This window comes from Schistocerca piceifrons, chromosome 2 (assembly GCF_021461385.2).
Source record: "Schistocerca piceifrons isolate TAMUIC-IGC-003096 chromosome 2, iqSchPice1.1, whole genome shotgun sequence".
NCBI classification, from domain to species: Eukaryota; Metazoa; Arthropoda; class Insecta; order Orthoptera; family Acrididae; genus Schistocerca; species Schistocerca piceifrons.
Genome location: NC_060139.1, coordinates 476,423,285 through 476,448,448, shown reverse-complemented (window position 1 = coordinate 476,448,448; position 25,164 = coordinate 476,423,285). Strand labels below are relative to the sequence as shown.

The following is a 25,164-nucleotide window of genomic DNA, read 5'->3' as shown; positions in this document are numbered from 1 at the left end:
AGGTAGATGACTGCGATATTATTAGTGGAAATAAAATTTCTGTTGATTGCAGAAAATTTTGAACCAACCCCTCTTTGTGCTGATTCATTATGCCAGAATTATGTTTTTTGGACCTATAACTACTCGTTTTTTACCACTCATCGTAGTGCCCCCCCCCCCCCCTCCCCCTCTCCCCATTGACTCCCACACTCCTTTACGTTTTCAGCTGTCAACACAGACAGCCCTTAGTCAGTCCAATGCCATAGAGGTTATTCCCCGATGTTTGAACATATATTATCCTCGCCCATCTTCTACTTTCTGTTTATCATGTATTCCTTTCGTTTCTTCCTTTTCTTTCCTCTCTGGTTGGGAGGAAGTGAGAGGAGAATGATCTCATTTCTTATCATTCCCCTTAAATTTTAGCATCCATCTGTAACATATCACAAACTCTTTAGTTCTCATCTATTGCAGTTTCCTCACAGTCCATGGTTTGCCTGCATATAATTCCCCAGAAATACTTTCTCTGAAACATTGTTATCCAGTTTCTTTGGACAAGGGCTGCAGGTTCCTTGATTTGCACCATAGGGTGGTGGGGTTTTGGGTTCCGCTGCATAGGTCAGGAGTCCACTACACACAGCAAGCGGCTACACGGATAGCAGGGGTTGTGTGGCGTGGACTGGGCATTTTTTTTAGGTTAGATGGCCTCGGGCAAGTACAGAAAGGGCAACAGCCTCAGCCCCAAAAGTCAGGACATGCGGGGACCAAGCAGCAATCGGTATTGTAATTGTAAACTGTCCAAGCTGCATTGGTAAAGTAACGGAACTTCAAGCGCTGATAGAAAGCACCGAAGCTGAAATCGTTATAGGTACAGAAAGCTGGCTGAAGCCAGAGATAAATTCTGCCGAAATTTTTACAAAGGCAGAGACGGTGTCTAGAAAGGATAGATTGCATGCAACCGGTGGTGGCGTGTTTCTCGCTGTTAGTAGTAGTTTATCCTGTAGTGAGGTAGAAGTGGTTAGTTCCTGTGAATTATTATGGGTGGAGGTTACACTCAACAACCGAGCTAGGTTAATAGTTGGCTCCTTTTACCGGCCTCCCGACTCAGCAGCATTAGTGGCATGACAACTGAGAGAAAATTTGGAATACATTTCACATAAATTTTCTCAGCATGTTATAGTCTTAGGTGGAGATTTCAATTTACCAGATATAGACTGGGACACTCAGATGTTTAGGACGGGTGGTAGGGACAGAGCATCGAGTGACATTATACTGAATGCACTATCCGAAAATTACCTTGAGCAATTAAACAGAGAACTGACTCCTGGACATAACATCTTGGACCTACTGATAACAAACAGACCCGAACTTTTCGACTCTGTAAGTGTAGAACAGGGGACCAGTGATCATAAGGCCGTTGCAGCATCCCTGAATATGAATATGGAAGTTAATAGGAATATAAAAAAAGGGAGGAAGGTTTATCTGTTTAGCAAGAGTAATAGAAGGCAGATTTCAGACTACCTAACAGATCAAAACGAAAATTTCTGTTCCGACACTGACAATGTTGAGTGTTTATGGAAAAAGTTCAAGGCAATCGTAAAATGCGTATTAGACAGGTACGTGCCGAGTAAAACTGTGAGGGACGGCAAAAACCCACCGTGGTTCAACAACAAAAGTTAGGAAACTACTGCGAAAGCAAAGAGAGCTTCACTCCAAGTTTAAACACAGCCAAAACCTCTCAGACAATCAGAAGCTAAACGATGTCAAAGTTAGCGTAAGGAGGGCTATGCGTGAAGTGTTCAGTGAATTCGAAAGTAAAATTCTATGTACCGACTTGACAGAAAATCCTAGGAAGTTCTGGTCTTATGCTAAATCAGTAAGTGGCTCGAAACAGCATATCCAGACACTCCGGGATGATGATGGCATTGAAACAGAGGATGACACGCGTAAAGCTGAAATACTAAACACCTTTTTCCAAAGCTGTTTCACAGAGGAAGACCACACGGCAGTTCCTTCTCTAAATCCTCGCACAAACGAAAAAATGGCTGACATCGAAATAAATGTCCAAGGAATAGAAAAGCAACTGGAATCACTCAACCGAGGAAAGTCACTGGACCTGACGGGATACCAATTCGATTCTACACAGAGTACGCAAAAGAACTTGCCCCCCTTCTAACAGCCGTGTACCACAAGTCTCTAGAGGAACGGAAGGTTCCGAATGATTGGAAAAGAGCACAGGTTCCCAGTCTTCAAGAAGGGTCGTCGAGCAGATGCGCAAAACTATAGACCTATATCTCTGACGTCGATCTGTTGTAGAATTTTAGAACATGTCTTTTGCTCGTGTCTCATGTCGTTTTTGGAAACTCAGACTCTACTCTGTAGGAATCAACATGGATTCCGGAAAGAGCGATCGTGTGAGACCCAACTTGCTTTATTTGTTCATGAGACCCAGAAAATATTAGATACAGGCTCCCAGGTAGATGCTATTTTCCTTGACTTCCAGAAGGCATTCGATACAGTTCTGCACTGTCGCCTGATAAACAAAGTAAGAGCCTACGGAATATCAGACCAGCTGTGTGGCTGGATTGAAGAGTTTTTAGCAAACAGAACACAGCATGTTGTTATCAATGGAGAGACGTCTACAGAAGTTAAGGTAACCTCTGGTGTGCCACAAGGGAGTGTTATGGGACCATTGCTTTTCACAATATATATAAATGACCTAGTAGATAGTGTCGGAAGTTCCATGCGGCTTTTCGCGGATGATGCTGTAGTATACAGAGAAGTTGCAGCATTAGAAAATTGTAGCGAAATGCAGGAAGATCTGCAGTGGAGAGGCACTTGGTGCAGGGAGTGGCAACTGACCCTTAACATAGATAAATGTAATATATTGCGAATACATAGAAAGAAGGCTCCTTTATTGTATGATTATATGATAGTGGAACAAACACTGGTAGCAGTTACTTCTGTAAAATATCTGGGAGTATGCGTGCGGAAAGATTTGAAGTGGAATGATCACATAAAATTAATTGTTGGTAAGGCGGGTACCAGGTTGAGATTCATTGGGAGAGTCCTTAGAAAATGTAGTCCATCAACAAAGGAGGTGGTTTACAAAACACTCGTTCGACCTATACTTGAGTATTGCTCATCAGTGAGGGATCCATACCAGATCAGTTTGATGGAGGAGATAGAGAAGATCCAAAGAAGAGCGGCGCGTTTCGTCACAGGGTTATTTGGTAACCGTGATAGCGTTACGGAGATGTTTCGCAAACTCAAGTGGCAGACTCTGCAAGAGAGGCGCTCTGCATCACGGTGTAGCTTGCTCGCCAGGTATCGAGAGGGTGCGTTTCTGGATGAGGTATCGAATATATTGCTTCCCCCTACTTATACCTCCCGAGGAGATCACGAATATAAAATTAGAGAGATTCGAGCGTGCACGGAGGCTTTCAGACAGTCGTTCTTCCCGCGAACCATACGCGACTGGAACAGAAAAGGGAGGTAATGACAGTGGCACATAAAGTGCCCTCCGCCACACACCGTTGGGTGGCTTGCGGAGTATAAATGTAGATGTAGATGTAGGAATGCTCCCTCTGCTTGTCTGATACTTACATCATTGCTAATTTGTCATGCATTGTTTTGCACCTAAGGTAACAGAATTCCTGCACTTCGCTTACTCTCAATCTGTATTCTGCTCTTGCTAGTCTGTTCATTTCATTTAGAAGGTACTGTAATTCTTCCTCACTTTCACTAAGGATAGCAATGTTATCAGTGAATCAAATTATTATTATTATTATTATTATTATTATTATTATTATTATTATTGAAGTGTTGCTAGAGGAGGCCGAAATGCACGCGTTTAAGCTCATGCAAACTGGCGTGAGGTCTGGAACAGTTAAAGGATTTGAGTCTAACAAATAAAGTACGTAGCTGTTGGAATACTTAACTTTAATCCATAATTGGTGAACATCGCTCTGACTGTACATGCGTCACAAGATAAACAGGAATTGATATTGGCGCCTTGCTAGGTCGTAGCAAATGACGTAGCTGAAGGCTATGCTAACTATTGTCTCGGCAAATGAGAGCGTAATTTATCAGTGAACCATTGCTAGCAAAGTCGGCTGTACAACTGGGGCGAGTGCTAGGACGTGTCTCTAGACATGCTGTGTGGCAGCGCTCGGTCTGCAATCACTGACAATGGCGACACGCGGGTCCGACGTATACTAACGGACCGCAGCCGATTTAAAGGCTACCACCTAGCAAGTGTGGTGTCTAGTGGTGACACCACATTCCTCCCCCACAAATCGGCGTACGGTTGTGTTGTAAGGCTTCCGCCCGCCGTGGGGAGGATCCCATGTTGACATATGCGACGAGGTGGGGAGCCTAACAACAGGCGAGGCTGTGCCACCCGCACCCTGCCATTTGGTCCGAGGGGAGCTAGGAAACGCCTGAAAACCTAGTCCAGGGTGCACGCCAACATGCGGTGTATGCGCCCGTAGAGAGACAGGAGGGGCCGAAGAGTCGACCTCCATTGGGGTGGTGCACCCGACGGGCGAAGACGACATCTGGTCCGGAGCGGGCAAGAGTACCATATCAGAGGACAGCTGGTCACGGGAAGCGATCGGCGGCGCGTGACCCAGGGAGGCGTTTGGCGGCTGCAGCGACGCGTCCACTGCGGGCGGCGCCGGCGGGAGAACAGTCGGCGGCGGTACATCGCCATGGGGCAAAATGTAAGGCAGCGTTGGTAACACGTGGGGATGAGGCGAGCCAGTAGATGGGTCCCCAGGGCGCTGACCGGACGGCACCGTCGCTGAAAGCAGACGCGGAGCGGCAGAACCCAGGCGACGACAGAGGCGCAGCTGATTGAGATGCCGACGCACCTCACCAGAGGCCCCCAAAACCAGATACATAGCGCGGCCAAGGCAGCGAAGAATGTGCCCTGCGAACCAACGCCGTGAACCTCGATAGTTGCGATAGTATACAACGTCGCCTGGAGCAAAAGCAGGCGTCTGCCACTGCACAGGAACCTGCTGCGGCGGATGTAGCAAAGACATCAAGGTTCGATGAGGACGACCGTGGAGCAACTCAGCCGGCGAGCGACCATCTCGGGGCTGAGAGCGATACGAGGACAAGAAGAGCAATAACGCGTCCTCCCGAGAATGCGACTCTTTGAACTTCAACATCTGTGACTTGAAAGTCCGGACCAATCATTCAGCGGCACCGTTTGACTGAGGCGAAAACGGCGCGGATGTCAGATGTTGAATACCATTGGCCTTGCAGAATGACTGAAACTCTGCGGACATGAATTGTGGGCCATTGTCGGAAACAATAGTCTGTGGAAGACCTTCAATACAAAAGATAGCGGTTAACGCTTGGATGGTGGCAGATGACGTCGTAGAAGACATCCGGACAACAAAAGGAAAATTACTGAAAGAATCGACCACAACCAACCATCGAGCATTCCAGAATGGACCAGCAAAATCGATGTGTAAGCGTTGCCAAGGGGAAGTGGCTTTCGGCCATGCAAAGAATTTCTGCAGCGGTGCGGATTGTTGTGCGGCACACGCCATGCAAGAAGAGCACATATTCGTAATCGCAACATCGATTCCGAACCAAGTACAATGCTGACGAGCAAGTTGTTTCGTTTGCGCTATACCCCAATGTCCTTGGTGGAGAAGCCGTAAGACAGAGGACTGTAACGAACGTGGGACCACGACCCGGGACTGATCATTATCAGAACGCAACAGCAAAACACCACGTCGAACAAAAAGTCTCTCCTTGTGAGCAAAAAATCGGCGAACCAACGGATCCTCGATCCGTGACTTTGACAAGGGCCATTGCGTAGCAACAAAACGCAGAACTGTAGCAAGGACAGGGTCAGCAGCTGTGGCTGTAGTCACACGATGAAAATCGATCGGAAACGATTCGACCACGTCATCGGTTTCCGCATCAATGAACATGCAAGCAAGTTCGGAAGAATCGAATGCTCTATCCTCAGCAACAGGCAAACGGGACAACGCATCAGCGTTTCCGTGCTTAGCAGTGGACCGATACAAGATATCGTAGCGGTACTGCGAGAGGAAAATAGACCAGCGAATGAATTTCTGCGCTGTACGTGGAGGTACAGGCTTGGTCGGATGAAAAAGCGATGTCAAAGGTTTGTGGTCTGTGATGATGGTAAAGGGACGACCATACAAGAAATCATGAAACTTTGTAACACCAAATACGAGAGCCAAAGCTTCTTTCTCTATCTGTGAATAATTTCTTTGCGCAGACGAGAGAAATTTGGACGCAAAGGCAATAGGGCGATCATGCGATCCATCTTTGTGCGCAAGCACAGCACCGATCCCGAAATCCGATGCATCTACCATCAACAAAAGGGGTTTCTGGGGATCGAGTGGCATGAGGCAAGTAGTGGAAAGCAACGCCGATTTCAACAGGGGAAAGGCGCGTTCGCAGTCCGTCGTCCAGACGAACAGAACACCTTTACGGCGTAAGCGATGAAACGAAGCTGAAATTGAAGAGGCGTGGCGCACATATCTGTTATAGTAATTTATTTTCCCAGCACACCCTGTAGCTGCATCAAATTCTGCGGTGAAGGCAAGTCTTGTATGACACGGATGTGCTCTGGACTCGGATGTATGCCTTGGGCTTTGAGTACATGGCCCAGGTAGGGTAAGTCCCGAGCAAAAAACACACATTTGTCCTTCCGCAAGCGAAGACCATTTTGTCGCAAGACCTGAAATAATGTTCTGAGATTGGCTAAATGTTCTTCTTCCGTCTTGCCGGAGATCACAACATCGTCCAGATAGTTTGCTGCAGTAGGGACCGAGGCACAAACAGTTTGCAGATACTGCTGAAGCAATGCAGGGGCGGATGCACACCTGAATGGCAGTCTTTTGAATCGATACAAACCAAGATGCGTGTTAACCACCAAAACGCGCTGGGATTCTTCGTCCACCGGTATTTGCAAGTACGCATCTGCTAGGTCCAACTTCAAAAAATATTTACCCGGGCACAGTTTGTCAAAAAGATCTTCCGGGCGGGGTAAAGGAAAAGTTGCAGTCACTAGTTGGGGATTCACTGTTGCCTTGAAGTCGACACAAAGTCTCAATTTTCCGGAAGGTTTTGGCAAAATGACTAAGGGTGATGCCCAGAGAGAAGCCTGCACACGTTCAATCACACCTTGTGATTCCAAATCGTGTAATGTTCTTGCGACCTCATCACGCAATGCGTGGGGAACATTGCGCGCTCTGAAAAATGTCGGTTGCGTGTTTACTTTCAGTTCCAAATGTGCTTTAAAGTTCTTAGCGCAACCAAGGCCCGGTGCTAAAATGTCTGCAAATTCTTCACATAGACGAGAAACACTGTCTGAAGGCACAGTCTGGTTCACTGATAGGACCTGATTTACTATAGACAAGTTAAACAACTGAAATAAATCTAAACCAAACAAGTTCACTGCAGAAGAAGAACAAAGAACGTAAAATGACACAAGTTTTGTTTGTCCCTTGTATGTTGCAAGAAGGCTGCACTGTCCTAACACAGGGATATCCTGACCGGAATAGCTAGTTAACTTAACATTTGCGGCACGCAACGGAGGTGTGCCCAGCTGTTGGTACGTGTCGTGATTGATCAGAGAAACTGCAGCTCCGGTATCGAGCTGGAATGGTATCACGGTGCCATGACTGTCCAAATCTACAAAAAGTTTATTGTCCTGCTGACGACAAGAGCGACTGTCTCGTGCAACGTGAACTGACACTGGTACAGAATCACTTGCTACTTGACGGGATTTCCTGCGACGTCGACGCACACTTTTTGTGGGACGAACACAGTCACTGTTAGAGAGAGTGGCACTAGGCACAGTGGAATGAACTACATGAATTGCCATGGGCGAAGGACCACGAGCCTGAGTATTCTTGGTTCGATTCTGGCACGAAGCAAAGGGCCTGGAATGGTTGTGAGTGTCCGTTCTGAGCTTTTTCTGGCAAACACTCTGAACATGGCCTTTTTTATTACAGAAAAAGCAAATAGCTTGGCGTGACGGGCAATTCTCACGCGAATGTCTAGTTGCACACCGCGGACATGATTTTAGCACTGCATTTGCTTGCTTGCGCGGCACACGTAGCGGAGAGCTTGGCGGCAGCTGCGCGGATGGGCGCGAGGGCTGTTTACTGTTCCGTGCAGCTCGCCCGGCGGGCCAGTTAATGTGACACATAGCTGACGAAGTTTCAAATGATTCCTGAGAAAAGTCAAGTGTGTCCTGCCTATCCAATATGTCCATCACTTGTTGAAGGGAGGGATTGACTGGTTTCAAAATCTGTTCCCTTATACGAACATCAGAAACGTTCTGTGCAATTGCATCACGTACCATAGTATCTGAATAAGGGAGTCCACATTCACACTCAAAAGCACAATCCCTAGTAAGCCCTTGGAACGTTGCAACCCACTCCCGATTAGATTGACCGACCATACGTTTTGTACGAAAGAACGTATACCTTTTTGCAACCACATTGACTGATTCTTTGAAATATGCATCTAATGCAGACAAAATTTCTTCGTAGGACAGAGGTGCTACGTCGCATCGGGGAAATAATTTCACTATCATACGGTACGTGGAAACTCCGACGCATGCCAACAAAAAAGGCTGCCGCTCGTTACCTTGAATTGAATTCTGTAGGCGGCGAGATGGAATCCAAATTGGCGTGACCACTCCGTCCAGCTTTCCAGTGCCGCATCAAAAGGACGAAAAGGTGGTGCAACAGCATGTTGTGGCTGCGGGAGCGGTGGAGCGGCAGCTGCCGCATCGTTTTGCATTGCAAGTTGACCCTGGACGAGCTGTCCAAGGGCATCCAATAAGGCCTGCGTCTGCTGATTCTGCAAGCGATAAAATTCGGACAGTACATCTGAAGATTGTGGCGAAGCCTTGACACAAGTAAATTAGTGCAATATAAAGAAGAAGACCGTTTTTATACTTGTCGCCAAATGAAGTGTTGCTAGAGGAGGCCGAAATGCACGCGTTTAAGCTCATGCAAACTGGCGTGAGGTCTGGAACAGTTAAAGGATTTGAGTCTAACAAATAAAGTACGTAGCTGTTGGAATACTTAACTTTAATCCATAATTGGTGAACATCGCTCTGACTGTACATGCATCACAAGATAAACAGGAATTGATATTGGCGCCTTGCTAGGTCGTAGCAAATGACATAACTGAAGGCTATGCTAACTATCATCTTGGCAAATGAGAGCGTAATTTATCAGTGAACCATTGCTAGCAAAGTCGGCTGTACAACTGAGGCGAGTGCTAGGACGTCTCTCTAGACCTGCCTGCCGTGTGACGGCGCTCGGTCTGCAATCACTGACAGTGGCGACACGCGGGTCCGACGTATACTAACGGACCGCGGCCGATTTAAAGGCTACCACCTAGCAAGTGTGGTGTCTGGCGGTGACACCACAATTATTATTATTATTATTATTATTATATCCTTTCACCCTGAATTCTTATCTAATTCCTGAACACTCTTTTTTTTCTGTTGTTGCTTCTTTGGGGAGATACAGGTTCAACAGCGGGGAAGAATGACTACATCTCTGCCTCATACCCTTTTTAATCTGAGAAATTCACCTTTACTCTTCAATTATTATTGGTCCCTCTTGGTTCTTGTTCATATTGTATGTTACTCGCCTTTTTCTATAGCATATACCTATTTTTTCTGAGTTACTGAGGTATCTTGCAGCACATGACATCATCCAACACCTTCCTTAGTATTGTCATGTTGGACAAACACAATATCAGAATTCCGATCAACCAACTTTCATTCCATTTTTTCATGAAAATATAAACTAAGACACTAAATGAAGTAGGAATCAGTACAATCACATTTAACCGTAGAATACATTCAAGCATAGTCTAACGATTGAGTATACAATCGTCATGTAAAATTTAGTCTGGCACAGAATCCGGCATGCTGGCTTATTTGAGGCTGTTTGCACACGACACAGCACTTGCTGCGCCAGCGCGGGGCAACCTCTTTGGCCATACATGGAGGTGTATGCTGTTTGATTACATGATCTCATTCTAGAGGGTTACAACACTTGTCCCCTCTTGGGAAGAAAGTGGTCACTGTGGAGATGTCCATGCCTTCATTGGAAGGGGACAACTGCTGGAGCAGGTGTCGTGCTATCACAGAAGAATGTGGTCTGAAATGACACAGGTGTGGACAGGCGTGGCACTCACTCCTCTGCGAGAGACCGTAAGTGAGCACTAGTGATGGAGGTGCTGTATCCATGTCCCCTTCGGGGCAAGCACTGGGCGATGGAGGCAGCAGAGAAGATGGCAGTGGCGACAACAGGGGCTGTTAAGGTGAAGACAACCCGGTGCTCTCTACTCTACCTGATGGCGGTGGCACCCAGAAGGAAGGCAGCACAAGAGCTGGAGTGGGTGTGGACTGCGTCACAAGGGCTGATGCAGATAGAGGAGCAGCCAAGGGAACGGAGGGCTCTCCGGCTTCAGTGGGAAAAGATTGAGTAACATTTCTTTTCATCTGAGTTTTAAATGTACTGACCAGTCACTACACCTCAACATCAGGTTGAGGATGAAAGGGAGGGGTTGTAACATGCTGGATGCTGCTCTTTGTACAAAAATCTTCATATCTTGAGACACAAGCTGTGGGTCATTGTCCGTCACAAGCATTATATAGAAATCCACCTGAGGAAAAAATCTTTGAGAGGGCCTTGACCGTAGCCCCTGTGAATGTGTACAGGTAACAAACCATGAAAGCAAATTTTGAAAAAGTGTCAGCTACTACAAGCCAAAAAAAGTTAAGGAGTGGACCCACAAAATCAGCATGAATACACTCCCACGGGTGCTGGGGGTGGGCCACTGGGATAGAGAGGCCTATAGTGCCATTCGATGGGTGATGTGGTGTAGGCAAGGTGTCAAAATACATGTGATCTCATTGTCAGTGATGTCATTCTTCAGCAGCCAACAGTAACACACCATCAAGAATTGAGAGGCGGTGGCAGAGAGCATAGTAATTGTGGAAGGGATCCTACACTCAGCCCGGCAGTTTATCCGACCTTCCATGGTGGACAAAGTGAACAACCTGACGTAAAACAGGATTGCCTATGACAGCTGCCAAAATCTGAGAACCGGTAATGGTAAAACAGTCCACAGTGTTTTGGTTGTTGACGTGTAAATGGAAACACATCAGTTCATCCTGATCAAATGCTGGATCAGGACCACTTGGCAATCAGGAGACAGCATACATGTCAGCGTGTTGTGCAGTGGGTTGGAAATGAATCTTATAGTTAGAGTGTGATAAAAACCGAGCCCAGCATTGCAGGCAATGGGATGCTTTGTCTGGTAAACATGTTAAAGAGTGGAAAAGAGGAACCAGATGTTTATGATCAGTAATGAAATGAAATTTAGAACTGTGTAGGAAAACAAGAAATTTTTGAGTGCATACACAATAGCAGTGACTTCTTTTTCTATCTGTGAGCAGCTCTGTTGCACCTGGTATAGAGTTTTGGAAGCATATGCAATAGGGAATTTGGAACCATTTGCAAATTTGTGTGTGAGAATAGCCCCAAGGCCACACTGAGAGGCATCTGTGGCTAAAACAAGATGGTGGACCCATTGGAAAGTAATCAAGCATGGCGCCAAGTTCATTTTTGAATTCAATAGGCTATTAGCACATTTGCAGGTGGTCAACCAGTGAAAAGGAAGGCTTTATATAAGTAAGTATGAAGTGGCTGAGCCACTCATTGGTGTGATGGCCAAAGGCCTGATGCCAGCTAGCGAGACTTCAAAACTGAGATAGATGATAGACTACTGAAAAATTGAATTTTGTCCAAGTTACATTTCAACTTGTAGGAGGTATTCACTACGAGGATGGGTTTGGAATAATCATCCAGAGGCTTCCAACAAGTCTATTTTTGAAAAATATTGGCCCCTGGAAAGCCTTGCTAGGAGTTCATCCTGCTGGGGTAAGAGATAGCTATCAATAATTTTTAAAATCACCACAGAACAAGATGCAAATAATCTGTAAGTCTTTATTTGTTGGGAAACCAGAAACCACAATGTCATCAAGTAGTTAATGCACGCCAGCACAGAAGCCGTGATTTGCTCCAAAAATCATTGAAAAATGGCAGGGGTACTAGCTTTGCCAAATTGCAGCCACTGATAGTGGTGTAAACTGAAGGAGGTATTCACTACGAGGATGGGTTTGGAATCCTCATCCAGAGGCTTCCAACAAGTCTTTTTTTTTTTAAATATTGGCCCCTGGAAAGCCTTGCTAAGAGTTCATCCTGCTGGGGTAAGAGAGAGCTATAAATAATAGAGTCTGTGCATACACAAACTTTTTAAAATCACCACAGAACCGAAGGTTGGTGTTAGATTTTGTGACAATTACCAGCTGAGTAGACCATTCACTAGGGGAGACAGGCATGATAACACCCAAAGATGTAAGGTGATGTAGTTCTAATTTGACACTCCCATAAAATTGTTGGAATTGGGCAGCCATAGAAAAAACAATGGTGTGCCATCTGTTTCATTGTAATATAAGCCTTGAAATGTATGGCACACCCTAAACCTTCCAAAAATAGGGAGGAATATTCCAAGCAAAGCACATCCAGTTGTTGGTACGGAACTTGATCTGATACCAGATGCACCTTTCGGAAACAGAGAACCCAAAAATTTTGTAGGCATATAACTCAAAAAAGTTTTCAGTCTTGGCTTCATCCATCACTAGAAAGGTCAGAGGCCAAACAGCTGCTTTATACACTATGGGAGTAGTATAGAGAGACAGGGGATAATGCTGGTGATCAAATATCCCCATAGGTTTGAGAATTTAACGAAGTCACTGCTGCAACAGTGTCCATTTGCATTTTTAACATACTGTCCATAACATGTACTGTAATATAAAGTTTATTTGGCCTTAACATCACTTGGATAACACTGTTCACATCTATGTTCATGTCTGATGGGGGAGGTTGGGCATTGAGCACATGGTCTGTTCACGTTAAACAAAACAATAAGGGCGTCATGGGAGAGGGAGAGGCACACAGCTGTTACTGTGATGCTGACTGATGATGTGATGCTCACTGCTGTTGCTGCTTAGCACAGTGCTGCTCCGTGTGGCATGAAGACTGTGGTTGCATGACTGTGACATCGTCTTCCCACTATGAGCTGACAGACAGAGTCTGAGGAGGAGGAGAAACAATGGCAGCTGCTTCACACCCAGCTCTCACCTGATTTCCTGCTGCCCTAGATACTCCAGAGGACTGGGCAGCGTTCAGAACATCTGAGAGAGAGGGATTTTCATATCGTAAAGCATGTGCATAAACTTCCCTGTCAGAGGCCAGGTGTATTATAGCATCACGAACCATCAAATCAGCATATGAGTAACAAAACTGGCAATAACGACTAAGCCCATGAAGTTCGGTTGCCCAACTCTACAACTGTTGCGGCCACTTTTGACAACATTAGAACTCAACCTGAGCAGCAATAATATGAGTACACAGTACATTTGCAGTGATAAGTAGAGAGCAGCTGACACATTTCATCGAAAGAGAGACTGGCAGGTTCCTGAAAATGAGCTAGCTGATACAAAAAGTGACAAAACACACCGAGAAATCCGTGACAGAAAGAAAGTCTTACACATATTGGTGCTGGTGACCCCAAGAGCTTGAAAAGGTTGCTGAAGGCGTTTTTCATATGTATCTCAATCTTCCACAGAATCATCATATGGTGGAAACGGCGAGGGTTGTGTCAAGGGTGATGAATCCTGATGTGTCAGCAATGCTGCTGCCACAGAGAGAGCATGTTTGGTGAGAGCTCACTGCTGTTCAACAAGAAATTGAAGAATTTCTTCCTCTAAAATGTTGGCCATAGCAAATCGAGATAGGAGACACACTGAGTAGAATACCACACTTGTCACCAAAAATATTGTAACATTGTACAAACACGAAATCAGAATTCCCACCAACCAACTTTCATTCCACTTCCACAAGAAGGGATACACTTGGTGCATCGTCTGTGTCTATGCAAGGGACCTCTTTAGGCCAGCGATAGAGGCACATGCTGTTAGATTACACGAGCTCACTCTATGGAGTTAGAACCATTAGTTTGGCAAATCTTATTGAAGTGTCTTGGTTTTTTCCCACTAAGCTTCAGGTATCAAACAATATATCACAACTGCGTGTCTTAACCAAAATTGATTCTTATTTAACACATCAGCAATTACAAAATTATGAAAAGCATAGATTGCTATTCACCATAAGGAGGAGATACTACTATACATTTAAGCTTTCAGCCAAAAGTCTTACTTCTGAAGTAGAAAACATACATATTCACACAAGTACAACTCACACACACAAGTCTCCTGCCACAGTGCCCGGTGACAGTGGTCTCGTGTGTGTGTGTGTGTGTGTGTGTGTGTGTGTGTGTGTGTGTGTGTGTGTGTGTGTGTGTGTTTTCTCTGTATTTCGGAAGAAGGGCTTTTGGCTGAAGGCTTCAATATATAGCAGTCTTTCTGTTGTGCCTGGCTGCGATTCAATGCCTCCTCTATATGGTGAGTAATGATCTATCCTTTTCGTAATATTTTGGTTGTTACATCAGCAATTCTCTCTCTTTCATTGTTCCGTATGTTTTTCTAGTCAGCAGTAATTTTGATGCATGAACTATTGAGCTGATTGTGTGGTAGTTTCCAAACCTTTGCTGTGTTCAGGATTGCGTGGATGATATTCTACTGAAAGTCTGTTGTTAGATCTTCAGTCTCATAGATTCGACACACTAACTTTTATCATTTGGCTGATTTTAGAAATTCTACTGGAGTGTTACATGCCCTGTCTGCCGTGTTTCATCACAGTCGTCTAAAGCTTTGGTCAAACTCTAATACTGGATCTCGTGTGTCCTCTAAAATCAACGCCAATTTGTAGCAACTTTCCTTTTCACAATATTGTTATTTCCTCCCTCTCTTAGAGACACTCAGTATACTCTTCCCATCGATTTGCTTTCTCTCTTCTGCATTTAATGGTTGAATTCCTTTTGCACAACTTTTCTTTAAATTCTCTGAATGTTATTCTCACTCCTTTGTATGCTGAACCTAATCTTCGTACAACCTTATCCATTTTGATTTCTTCACAAGTGTTTCTTCTATTATACACAGTTTCTTTGCTGTTATTGTTGCCATACCTATATGAGTCTTTCCAAATATGGTTGCCGGTTTTAGGGAAGTCCATTCCTCTTTAACAGGAGTGTGTACTGGATTATTCACTTTTACAGTATTTACAACCCCAGTGAACTTAAAATGCACATTCATTTATTTGCACTTCAGTATCCTCCTTTAGCTAAATCTTCATAACTAGTCTCTTAAACTTCATCCTACTTTGTATCATTAATTAATTAGGGTGGGGTGGGGAAATATGAAATGGAAAATAACTGTAGTGGACCGTATTTGGAATATTTGCCAGACTGCACATGCTTGATGCCTCTGGCTATATTTGTATGCCATGAATTTGGCTGTTGCGCTTGATTATTATATGTTACATACTTCGGTGTCCGCACAGGTGTGACAACACCACTTTATTACACTGTCAACACGAGTACTTCAAGGGCCAACAGTGGCTCAGTAATAACCGCAGATCAGGACCCTGTTAGAGAAAATGAAACTTGCCATGCGATTCAATGTACGGGAAGCATTATATCCGAAACCATGGAGAACTGTGCACAGCAATAAACTTGCCACGCGACTGGTGTGGGCAACTAACAGTTTCACACTTGGCAGCGACACTTGACAAGATGCACAAGGCAAGTCCATGGTGGTTGTCTTGGCACTGGCCTGCTCAGCTTACTATCGCCTGGAAGCTAACACTTCTGTCAGCGAGTCTGTCCATACTACGGGTGTGCCCTCCATAGCAGCTTTCAGAACTATACTGCTGTGCCTTCTTAACTACCTCCATTGCGATGTTTGCTGGCAGCGATACTAAGCACGCTTTTAATTATGACTGTTCGAGCTAAATGTTTGGAGTATCCTCTTCTGTCAAACAATTTGGTGCCTTGAAAAACCGAAATTTGTGAAGAGGACATATAATTAGGTTGCTAACATTGATATATTTGGACCTATCTTACAGCCATCATCAAACCCCTCTCCCAAAACTCCTTTCAGTCCACAATGGCGTGCTTGGGTGGTAAGTCTAGGTGGTTTCTTTTTGTCAACTTTATCATATAGTGCCAAAAGTAGAAATAATTACTATATTTATTTATGATTGGATCCAGAAGCTATGCTAACTTTAAAGTCTTTGGCCATCTATATGTTAAGTACTTTATTTATGTATCAAATTAACTCTTCATTTATCATACCCAACCCCCTTTTTTTCCTAAAAGATTCATGTACATTACCTAGCTCTGTTTTTGCAAAGCATCCTTTTTTTTGCTCCTTGTCACTTCAAAAAATCTTAGGAACTGTTGGGGTGGAGCTGTGGTATGTTGGATAATATTAGTGTAGATGTACAAATGAAAGTTCTGACAAACTGATTGTCAGATAAATAATAGGCTAATTCTTTTAGTGTAAATAAAAAGAAGGCCTTATTGGTAACTAAAATGAGCCATTAATGTTTTCCTTCTTGCTTCAGTCCGGAACCGCGTGGCTGCTACGGTCGCAGGTTCGAATCCTGCCTTGGGCATGGATGTGTTTGATGTCCTTAGGCAGAGCCATTTGAACCATTTTTGTCTTCCTTCTTGTTCATTTCAGTTTTGAATTTTTTTTAAACGTGAAGTACAAAATATTTTATTTTAGTTGATAGTAGCTTAAAGTTATTAGATTCACAACTGTGAAACTACTCTGCTGTATTTTCACTTTGGAACTAGTTTTCATTTTATAAGAAGGATATAATTTCCTGCCTCAGAAAACGTCAACTCCTCTTTCATGCACACTGTTGTTAGATTCCATTGTGTCCTATCAGTTGTTGTAAAAGTTTCAATAAATAAAAATAATTTCATTTGACTACTGTCAGTGTGAAGTATTTCAACAATGAGCCTGTTAGGATTCTTGTAAATTTATATGTTACTTGTCATATTGAAATAACATTGGCAGTTGATTTTAATGGTGGAAGCTAGAAACCCAAAGGAACTATAGAGACTGTTACAGGTAGGGTCCATTGAAATATAAATCATTGAGCCTGGTTGTATGTATCCCAGTTCTGATGCTTGTTGCTTTATTTACAGACTTTACCTGATGAGAGTACTGGATCATCCATTCATCAGTATTGACGAAAATGAACGTAAGTAATTTGTGTGTACATTAAGGATTAAATATTTCATGTCATATTCTGTTGTGGCTGCAGCACTTTTGTTAAGTTTATAGCTCAATACAATGCTATAGGTGGCTATCCTCTTCCAAAGCAATGCAGCTTTGGGCTTCAAAAAATTGTGAATGTGCATAAAAGCTCAACTTCTATGCTCAATTTCTTGTTTGTATGTGTATGTATTGCTCAGTGTCTCCTCTTCTAGTACATGGTATGTTATGTGTATCTGGGGCAGGAAAAATTTGCATTCACAATAGCCCAAAATAGTTGGTTTTTGGTGTCGTAATGCAAAAATTGTGGTTTTTGTGAAATACTGCAAAATTTAGCATTTTCCTTGTTGCTGTGTAAAAGTGTCCAAGGAGAGCAGTTTCCTATTTCTGCTGACTGGTAGCTGTTATGTATTATTGTTGGTTGGTCACAAGTGATTTTAATGTCAGGTCCTAGCTCTTTACATACTCAGAAAAATGGAGTGGAAAAGCAGATTTGGTTACCAAAAGGAAAAGAAGACATTGTCAAATAACTGCCTTTGTGCTGGAGGCAGTTTGTCTGCCATGTTTAAATAAAAATTTTGAGGGCTCTTTTCAATAGATTAGTGAATAACATCGAAATTGAGCATAAAATAAAAGTTTTCTTTTCTTTTCTGTGTGTCATGTCAGTACATAATGTAATTGATAGCTTTATTTTCATTTTCAACATAACGCTGTAAAACAAGAAAAAATATAAGGCTATAAAAAAAAAAGACCCCCAAAAACTAATATAAAAAAATAATCCAAAACTTGGCAGGAAAAGAACCAAAGTTGGCCAATGAAACAACAGTAAAGTTAAAATAAAACAACTCTAAAATAGGAAAAAAAATAACACTGAGGATGGGAGGTACAATGGAATTGGGCATTGAATGATACAGTCTTATCCTGTCCCCATATTAGTCCATCTCAGATTTACTATTATTATCTTGAGCAGGTGCACTGATTTTCATAACGCGAGCGGGTGCGCGGTGCGCTTTGTACACATGTAGTCAAAATCTGTCATTATGAAACATGTATGAGCTAAATCACAGTTTAATTTTAGTTTAAATAAACAACACTGCAAGAAACGTACACATTGCTAATTTACTATTTGATTAAAGAAATGAGAAACTTTCGTATCAGTCTATTGCCGCAGCTGGTATATCAATCTATTCCAACACTTTTTTAAGCACATACTGAACAAAAACACTCTTTCATGCAAAGGAAAAGCTTTATATATTGAAGAACTATCAGCTATCAAAAAGTTCCTTCCATCTTTAGAGTTAATTGTCTTGCGAATTTTCAGGAAATGCTTTACACTTCTCAAATGCATGCACTATCTCTACATGTCCTTTGCAATTTACATGTCCTTTGCAAACAAAGCTATGGCATGAGTTACACCTTATTGTAGTAGATGTGTTTCTTACTTGTCCACATGCCATACACCAACCTCATTTCTTGGTGGCAGGCTCCTCATTTCTTTCTACATGTTGATCTTTGTATTTCATGAGGAAAGTTGCAATTTCAGCAGGAAGTGAAGGAATATTAGCTATTTCCACTAGTTGAGGCTTCATAAGAGACAGTGCTAAATCTTTCAAGAAACTTTTTCTCTTTTTTGGATTTACCTCATTTGCATGAAAAATTATTTGAGCATTGATTCCTGCTATACCCATTAGAGCATAGAATACAACCGATGGCCATCTTCTTGCCACCTGTGCAGAGGAATACGCCCCTCCCATTTGATTGGCTGTGTCGACTCTTCCATTTGTTATATTGTAATCCAAAACTATCTCTGGTTCACCTGTAACTTCATCAGTGGTTCCAAAATAATGCATAGTTGAAAGTAATATAACTGCCTTGTTTTGTTTCGGCACATACGAAACTAGTGTCATATCATTCTGAAAACCAAATAAAGAGGAATGGATAGCCCTACATTTCTCAGGTAAAAAATTCTTGTGGGATCTCATCTTTGTTTTTTCTCAATGTGCTGATGCTTGTTCATCTCTTTTTCAAAAGGGTGTGCGCCTTCAGTGTGAGTAACAAGCCTTCCTGCAATATCACAGGGAGAATTAAGAACATCGTATGGTCCTTAAGGTTGTTTTCCACAATATGCTTCAATATTATTAGTGAAGAATGTTTTAGCATCTGCTAAAACAAAAATCTTCATCCCGTTCTTTACTGGTTTGTTCGCGATATACTGAACAAAAGAATAGCGACACCAGAGAGGTTGCAACTTTTCGTCATCTGTCACAAATTGTCCTACACTATAAGAGTTCTTGCTGTTCACCACAAAGGCATCTAATATTTGCTTTATTACAGCAAGTATATCAGTTACTCTTCTTTCTTGCCTTGTACGCTTGTCGTCAAAATGGATATGTCATAAAAGGAACAGAAATCTTATGTAGCTGTTCACAGCTCTTGGAATCTCCATACTAGTACCATCTGCTGTCCACAGTTCAGTGACGTTTGTGTGGTTTGCTTTCTTAGTCCTGATGAGATACAGCAATCCCAACACTGCCTTTATTTCACACCTTGTAGATTCCTTAGCAACCTTTTCTCTGGAATATTGTACACATTCTTTCTTAGATTGACTATATATGTTCATGTATTTTACAATTTTGTCAATCTTTTCCAGGCAAAGTATTATCCATAAAGCCTCTGTGACCTCTCTAGCAACACGTGTAGGCCCAGGGAATATTTTCGCAATATTCATTGTTTTTGTTTTTGAAGTCACATTAGGACATATTTTATTCTATTTACACAGTTTGTCCCTCCCAGTAAAAATACCACCAATGGAGAGTGGCTCTTCACAGCCATCATCTGAATTGTGGACTTGATCAGAATCTGAATCGTGGTCATTTCGTGTGATAGATTCCTGTTCTTCATCATCGTTTTCATTGTCTGGCACAGAGTTGAACCCTGGATCCTTGTTGAGTAACCAGTCAAGCTCATTGGCCGTCAGCTTTGATATCGCCCTGCACAGTGATGTACCTGCTTGTTACATGTTATCTTTTGATTTGATTAAAAAGGAACATAATAAAAGTGAAAGAAAAATTACTTACATGACAGGGCACATGGCGTACTTTGTACACTACTAGATGACACACTCACAGTTTATTTTAAATTACTGTAGCTCACGTGAACCTAAGACAACACAACTTCTCACTGTGCTAGCTGAAAGAATAATGCAGGAATAGGTAAGGGCTTGCTATTGTAAAACAACAATGAAACTGTGCACGACAGTGTTAGTTGTGGTTGGCGCACTTTATACACAGGTGCGTCTGCTCAAGGGTTAAAACTAGTGCATTATAATGACCCACTTATTTTCATAACAGTAACCCACTTTTGTCAGTTTTGGCTGTCTCAATCGTTGTATACTCTTAGCTCAACTTAGATTCACTCCCCCCGGCTTACAAAAAAAGCCTCATGGTAAAATACAGGAGGCTGTTAAATTTGTACCAGTTTACTCCCTTCTACACTGTTCTCTGATGTTGCCATCTCCATTACAGTGTCCTTGTATGTCTCTTCCTCCATGTTTTAGCATGTAAGTAACTTGACAGTGCTGACGGTCCTTATAAACGGCAGCTTCGGATATCACATAAGGGAATCTGACCAGTGAGCAGTTACAGTCGCTAACATCCATAATAGTTTGCATGTAATGTCTCGTTTACAAAATGTATTTTCTTACGGTAATCATAACTTAACTTTACCTGGTAGGATGCAAAACGGTACTGACTGGCCGCTGTGTCATCCTCAGCCGACAGGTGTCACTGGATACTGATATGGAGGGGCATGTTGTCAGCACGCCGCTCTCCAGGCCACATGTTAGTTTACGAGACCAGAGCTGCTACTTCTCAGTCAAGTGGCTCCTCAGTTTGTCTCACAAGGGCTGAGTGCACCCCGCATGTTAACAGCGCTTAGCAGATGGGATGGTGACCCATCCAAGTGCTTGCAGCCCAACAGCACTTAATCGTGATTTGATGGGAACCAGTGTTACCACTGTGGCAAGGCCATTGCTCATTATTCACCTTTCCTGCCCTGGCTTTGATTGTGAAAGTTATTCCATACAACTAAACATAGATAGCAGTGTATAATTCTCACCTCATAATGTGTTTTGTGCTTCAATGCACCACTGACATTGCTTCTTACACTGTGTGATGTAATTCACGATTTGATGTAAGGCTCAAGAGCAGCTACATCGCAATGTTTCTTAAGGTTCTTCATCTTACACTAAGCACTCACTCATGTTTCTACACTTTGAAACTCACTGGCAAAAATGGGATTGCATAATTGATTGCCAAAATGCATGATTGGTGGTGTTGCTTTTGAATTGAACGTGTTCTGTCACATTGCAGATATGTCATTGCACTTCAGACAGTGTATCTGGATGTTTTTAGTGGAGGTATTACACTCTGCATTGGCATTTACCATACTCCTGACATCTTTGCCTAAAACATTGTCATTATAACACTGTTTTCTACATGATCTTTATCTGTGGACTACATGATCTTTATCTCCAGGAGGCACAAATCCCAATGTAGTGACTGACACACACACACACACACACACACACACACACACACACACACACACGTGTGTGCATGTGTGTACAGAAATACAGTTTTATTTTTATTTATTAATATTGTCATTGTTATTATGATGTGGTTTCTGAATGGAATTTTCCTTTTTATGAAATTATATGTATAATTTATTATTAAAGGCTCTTGTCTGCTAAATTAAATATATTACCCAAAAGTTTGATATTTGTATTTATGAATTTCAGCGGAACTTCCAAGAGACCACGTATTTCATGTTACATTTCCAAAGGAATGGAAAACACATGATGTAATACAGCTATTTAGCCCATTTGGTAAGCTTGTAATAAATTTACTCTCAAAGTTATTTATTAGATAGTTGAGAAGCTGTATTTTTAATAAATTTGTAAATAGTGTAATTAATCTGGAATACGGGAAAACTTGGACATTAGGAATGATACAAATTTAATGTTATGATTGTTTGCAGGGCGGGTATTTGTGTCCTGGCTCAATGATACCTCAGCTTATGTATCGCTCGAAAACAGAGATCAAGCTAAGCTTGTTCTGCGAACGCTGACTCAGAGTGATACTTACAGGGTGATACCCTACAAACGCCATCAGATGTTGAAGCAGCCAAGTCCACCGTCCAAAAAACAACAAACCAAACCTTCAATGAAGAGGCTTCGCACTGAGTGAGTGTTGCTTTCTAAACTCCAGATTGATTACATGACGTATGTAACTTAATAAATTTCAAAAGATGATCTGTAACCTAAATTGAATTCATTAATAATATTTTTTTATTTTATCAGCTATATTAGGTCCTTTACATGCCCTTTCTCATATTTAACCAGGCATCCATAGAGAATCTTTTACAGATAAATTGAAATGTGACTTCCAGATGAGTCACATGTAGTGACACTAACAGATACACTATGAACATATACTGATTGGCCAGAACATTATGACCACCTACCTAATAGTATCTTTGGCATGGATAACAGTGGCGACACATCATGACATTGAAGCAGTGAGGCCCCCCCATGAGGTCTGACGCCACGTTCAGTCACATCCTGTGTGTGTTTAATCGGGTTCAGATCTGCTGAGTTGGGGGGCCAGCACAGCAAATGGAACTCACCGCTGTGTTCTCAAACAACTCCATCATGCTTGTGGCCTTGTGACATGGTGCATTGTCATGTTGAAAAATGCCACTGCCACCAGGAAATATGATAGTCATGAATGGGTGTACGTGTTCTGCAACCAATGAATGAATGAATGAATGAATGAATGAATGAATGAATGATACTCTTCCTCTGTCAAGATGCCTTGCACGGGCTTCACTGGACCCATTAATGCCCACGTGGATGGCCTCCAGGGCATAATGGAGCTGCTGCCACCTTGTCTCCATCCCACAGTAAAAGTGTCAAGGTCCCACAGTAAACGTGTCAAGGAGCTGTTCCCCTGGAAGATGACGGGTTTATGCCATCCCATTGGCAAGATGAAGAAGGTATCAAGTGTTGCTGATGTTATTGTGTTAACATTGACATGCATAGTTCATCGGCTACGGAGGCTCATTGTTAGGCAGTGGCAGTTTAGTTCCACCACAGTCCGCCACCTGGCCTGCTTTACCCACTCCTCAAACTCTCGACAAGTTGTGCAGGTTGAGAAATGCTTGTGCTAGGCTGTCAGGCCATCACAATTTGCTCTTGGTCAAACTCAGATAGAACGCATGCCTTTCCATTCTACACATGGACGGAATGCTCACTAATGCTACATGCACTATGCGTGTGTCTGACTAGCAATCATTTCTCACCAGGTGACACTGCTATCTCCTGGATGGGTTTATATTGATAGTAGGTCGGTGATCGTAATGTTCTGGTTAATCAATGTAGGTACTACAGCTGTACAGAGTGGCACATTAATACTAGGCACATTTTAACACTGAATAAAAGTTGTACATCTAGTTGTATTTCAGTCAGGTTACGCTCCAATGTGTTTTGTTTCATGAAAATGTTGGTAGAGCTCATGTTGCTGCAATATTGCTGGTCCCTTGGTTTGCAGTTAAGTGTTTTGCCATGGCTGAGAATGGAAGTTTCATCTGTTCAGCAGTGTGTTAAGGTAGTTCTCTTTTAGGATGATTTCAAATGTGCCGCTTCTCCTTTATGCAGATATGGAAAGTGTCATAATAATGCAAAGAAGATTTAGGGCAATATTTAGCACATGTTGGGCTCCACCACTTCATAGTTCTCTGATTAATGAGAAAATCTGAAGAAATCTGTTTATTGGAAGGGAAATGACCTCGGGCACCAACTGTTTGTTCTCCAGAAAACATTGCAGAGTTACGGGTTGCCATTCAACAAAGCCCAAACAAGTCACCCCAGTGTGCAGCAAGGGAAATGCAGATAACCTCATAGTTCTGTACAAAGAATTTTACAGAGTGATCTCATGCTCTCTCCTCAGAAAAATGACTGAACAGAACAAGTAGAGAAGACTGGAATATTCATTATGGGCTGAAGAAAAAGATAAAACACTTGGTTCTCAGACGAAGCTTATTTCCATCTTGGTGGAGCAGCAAAGGAACAAAATGTTTGGTTTTGGTGCAGCAAAAACAGGCAAAATATTCGTGAAAAAATTACGCACAAGGGAAAAGTGATAGTGTGGGTAGCTACGAGGGTTGCCCAGTAAATAATGCTCCATATTTTTTTTCTCCAGAAGTATTTATTCCACAACAATCAAATTTACATATGTGAAAGACTGATGTTTTGTCTACTTGCTTTATTTTTCCACATAATCTCCTTCAAGTTCGACGGCCTTTTTCCAGCGAGACACAAGAGCGTGTATACCCTGCCGGTAAAAATCTGTACTCTGCCTACGGAGCCAGGTTGTCACTTCGTGAATCACTTCTTCGTCATCGGCAAAACGTCTTCCACGAATGAAATTCTTCATTGGCCCAAACAAGTGAAAGTCTGAAGGAGCCAAATCGGGGCTGTAGGGTGGATGGGGTAACACTATCCAACCCAGTTTCGGGATGTGTTCACAAGTCCTCAAACTTGTGTGAGGACGAATGTTATCATGCTGAATCAAAACATCCTGTGGGTTAACATGACGCCCAAGGCGCCGGAAGCGCTGCTTAAGTTTGTCTAATGTTTTGACATAAGCCTCTGTCGAGTCGTAATGCGTCGATCCCGTTGAATGAGAACATCAGCCCGCTGCAACATGTCAGGCGTGACAGCCGTGGGAGGCCTTCCCGACCGCGGCAAATCTCGGAGCTCCGCAGCACCGCCCTCTGATGCTTTCACCCTCTGTGCCCAGCGACCAACAGTACTCCTATCGACTGCAGATGTTCCGTAGACTTTG

At 42.9% G+C, this 25,164-nt stretch overlaps 1 protein-coding gene across 2 annotated transcripts in view; it reads left to right on the top strand.

Annotated features, from left to right (window-relative positions):
* LOC124777982 (poly(A)-specific ribonuclease PARN-like) overlaps positions 1-25,164 on the top strand; it is a 269,719-nt gene that overhangs the window by 151,159 nt on the left and 93,396 nt on the right. For both annotated transcript variants that reach the window (XM_047253551.1, XM_047253550.1), the window contains exons 10-12: positions 17,191-17,246; positions 22,059-22,145; positions 22,298-22,502. In XM_047253551.1, coding sequence (XP_047109507.1) covers positions 17,191-17,246; positions 22,059-22,145; positions 22,298-22,502 — 348 coding nt within the window. The remainder of the gene's footprint in view (positions 1-17,190; positions 17,247-22,058; positions 22,146-22,297; positions 22,503-25,164) is intronic.